The sequence below is a fragment of the Notothenia coriiceps genome, unplaced genomic scaffold, assembly GCF_000735185.1.
Source record: "Notothenia coriiceps isolate Sejong01 unplaced genomic scaffold, NC01 NC01_scaffold00035956, whole genome shotgun sequence".
Lineage (NCBI taxonomy): Eukaryota > Metazoa > Chordata > Actinopteri > Perciformes > Nototheniidae > Notothenia > Notothenia coriiceps.
This window is the reverse complement of record NW_011368657.1, coordinates 1-3203: the sequence shown is the minus strand read 5'-3', so window position 1 is coordinate 3203 and position 3203 is coordinate 1. Positions and strand designations below refer to the sequence as shown.

Genomic DNA, 3203 nt, shown 5'->3' with positions numbered 1-3203 from the left:
TTCTCATCGGTTCTCATCTGGAACCGAGTTTCGGTTCCCAACCCTAGTCGTACTACATGCGGTGTGTTTTGCATATCTCTCAGTAGCCAACGATCTGTAATAAATGTAGTCTACATTTCATAAGAGGTGCAAAACCTGAGCATTTAAAATCGCATTTGAACTAAATGCTGATATAATCTGTATTGTTGATTTAATGTGTGAACGAGGCCATATAGAGAAGGCTAAGCTGTCATCATTAGGCTGTGCTGTTGGAGTGGTGAGCAGGCCTATGTTTTTGGATATTTGTGGAGTCAGGGGGTCCATGAGTGTTTTTTTATTGGTGGTCCTTGGTATGACAAAGTTTGAGAAACACTGATCTAAAGTAACAGACAGAGAATCAGCACTTTGGAAACAGGGCTGAAACAGAGGGGATTATGGGTAATGCTACAATGATCTGTCTGGTGTTTCAGCCAATCAGAGGCAGGCTCTGGATATATCTGAGGCCTGTGATACATTGATGAGAAAGAGTATAACAGGGGAGCTTGAGCAGTGGAGGAGCATCAGAGTAGTCAGTAACAGCTGTTTCCTGTGTCCTGCAGCCACCTGCTGGTCACAGCCTCCCACATGTACTGCCTGCGGGAGATCGCCTCCAGGAAAGGGTTCTCCTACATCCAGTCCCGACAGGCTCTGAACTCAGTGGTGAAGATCACATCCAAAAAGAAGCACCCTGAACTCATCACCTTCAAGTTCGGCAGCAACAACTCAGCGGGGGTGGAGATCTCCGCTGTGGAGAGGTGTGTGTGTGTGTGTGTGTGTGTGTGTGTGTGTGTGTGTGTGTTTGAGAGAGTGTGTGTGTGTGTGTGTGTGTGTGTGTGTGTGTGTGTGTGTGTGTGTGTGTGTGTGTGTGTGTGTGTGTGTGTGTGTGTGTGTGTGTGTGTGTGTGTGTGGTCATCTCATTTCTGTTTTCTCCTCTCAGATATTTAATACCGAACGCCGGCGACGCCACGAAGGTGATCAAGCAGCAGATCATGAAGGTGCTGGACGCTCTGGAGAGCTCATAGAGGGGGGGGGGGCTCCAACTGGACACTAACTGTTAGAGGAGGAGGAGAGTCTGTCTGTCCTCCTGCAGAGAGACTGTGTGTGTGAGGACACACTGAGTGTGTGTGGTGCTCCGCAGTCATCAAACATCTCACACTAACTTAAAAACCTCCGTCATGGTTTCCTTTGATCAAACATCTCCCTCTGAACACCTTGACCCCTGGCCGACCTCTGGAGCCCCTCCGTCAGGTCTCTCTGCTTCCTCTCAGACCTGAGGCCTCTGTGTTTGGGTCTGGAAGTTAGAGAGCTGTAAACACACCTACAGTAAAGTTCCTGTTAGCTGTAGTGATATGTATTCCTCTGTATCACACGTGTTGCTCCAGACTGTGGGTGATATCAAAGAATTCAGAAATGGCAAAAATATTCTACATTTTCTGAGATTATAAATTCCTAAATTTACGAGAAAGAAAATCAGGAATATTTAATTTTTCCTTTAAACTTCAGATAATTTTTTTTCACATTTATGAAGTTTTTTCTTGTAAATCTTAAGTTATTATTCAAAAGGGAAAACAATTCAAATTTACAGGAAAATAAATGATTATTATTTTTTATTTTGGGATTTATGAGTTTTTGGTCATAAAAACCTTTGAGTGATATTTCCAAACCCTTGCTCTCTGTAACTGAACGTCACCCCTCCTCTGACCCGGTCTCATATTGATGATTCCCCCTCGGCCCTAATGCGCCTTCATGACTCTCTGCTTCCTCATCTCATAGCAGCCCCTCTGACTCTTTCTCTTACATCAGTTAAATAATACCTGGTGAAGGTGAATGAAATGACCTCTGGAGGCGACCTGCTGAGGAGAAGGTCTCTGTCACACAGCTGGGTAGAGACAGTTTGTAAAAAGTCTTTATAAATATATCTCTGTTCTCTGTCCATGTATTCATACTAGCTTTAGTTTGCTTGCCACTGTTGCCTTCGGCCTCATAACGCTCCTCTGACTCTTCCTCGCTTCATCTTACTTATGTGTCCTTTGTGTGGAGATGTGTCGGCTTTACCTTCCTGACGTCCGTCTGGAACTCAAAGGGGAGAGACCCTCAGAAAGTGGATCCTCACTCTTCAGAGCGTTCCCTGTACCCACGCATCGTCTGTGATGTTCCACTATCCACAGGCAGAGCAAATGCAACACGTCTCCAGGGTCATCTGCACCTTCCTGTCCTGCTTTCACTTCCTCAGCCTTTCTGTTTCTAATAAAGGGAGATTATTACACTGTGTGGAAGAGTTTCATTCAGACAGCATGATGAGTCCATCAGCAGGAGAGCACTCTTTAAAGTAGAGACACTACACACTGATATACACCTGAACATCAGCAGGAGAGCACTCTTTAAAGTAGAGACACTACATACTGATATACACCTGAACATCAGCAGGAGAGGACTCTTTAAAGTAGAGACACTACATACTGATATACACCTGAACATCAGCAGGAGAGGACTCTTTAAAGTAGAGACACTACATACTGATATACACCTGAACATCAGCAGGAGAGGACTCTTTAAAGTAGAGACACTACATACTGATATACACCTGAACATCAGCAGGAGAGGACTCTTTAAAGTAGAGACACTACATACTGATATACACCTGAACATCAGCAGGAGAGGACTCTTTAAAGTAGAGACACTACTGATATACACCTGAACATCAGCAGGAGAGGACTCTTTAAAGTAGAGACACTACATACTGATATACACCTGAACATCAGCAGGAGAGGACTCTTTAAAGTAGAGACACTACATACTGATATACACCTGAACATCAGCAGGAGAGGACTCTTTAAAGTAGAGACACTACATACTGATATACACCTGAACATCAGCAGGAGAGGACTCTTTAAAGTAGAGACACTACATACTGATATACACCTGAACATCAGCAGGAGAGGACTCTTTAAAGTAGAGACACTACATACTGATATACACCTGAACATCAGCAGGAGAGGACTCTTTAAAGTAGAGACACTACATACTGATATACACCTGAACATCAGCAGGAGAGGACTCTTTAAAGTAGAGACACTACATACTGATATACACCTGAATATCAGCAGGAGAGGACTCTTTAAAGTAGAGACACTACATACTGATATACACCTGAACATCAGCAGGAGAGGACTCTTTAAAGTAGA

General features: G+C 43.9%; 1 protein-coding gene across 1 annotated transcript; it reads left to right on the top strand.

Annotated features, from left to right (window-relative positions):
* Positions 1 to 407: 407 nt before the first annotated feature.
* Positions 408 to 2289, top strand: tbc1d23 (TBC1 domain family, member 23). Its single transcript, XM_010791902.1, has 2 exons — positions 408 to 773; positions 956 to 2289. The coding sequence occupies exons 1-2, from the start codon at positions 604 to 606 to the stop codon at positions 1038 to 1040; spliced, it is 255 nt and encodes an 84-aa protein (XP_010790204.1). The 5' UTR covers positions 408 to 603; the 3' UTR covers positions 1041 to 2289.
* Positions 2290 to 3203: the final 914 nt, after the last annotated feature.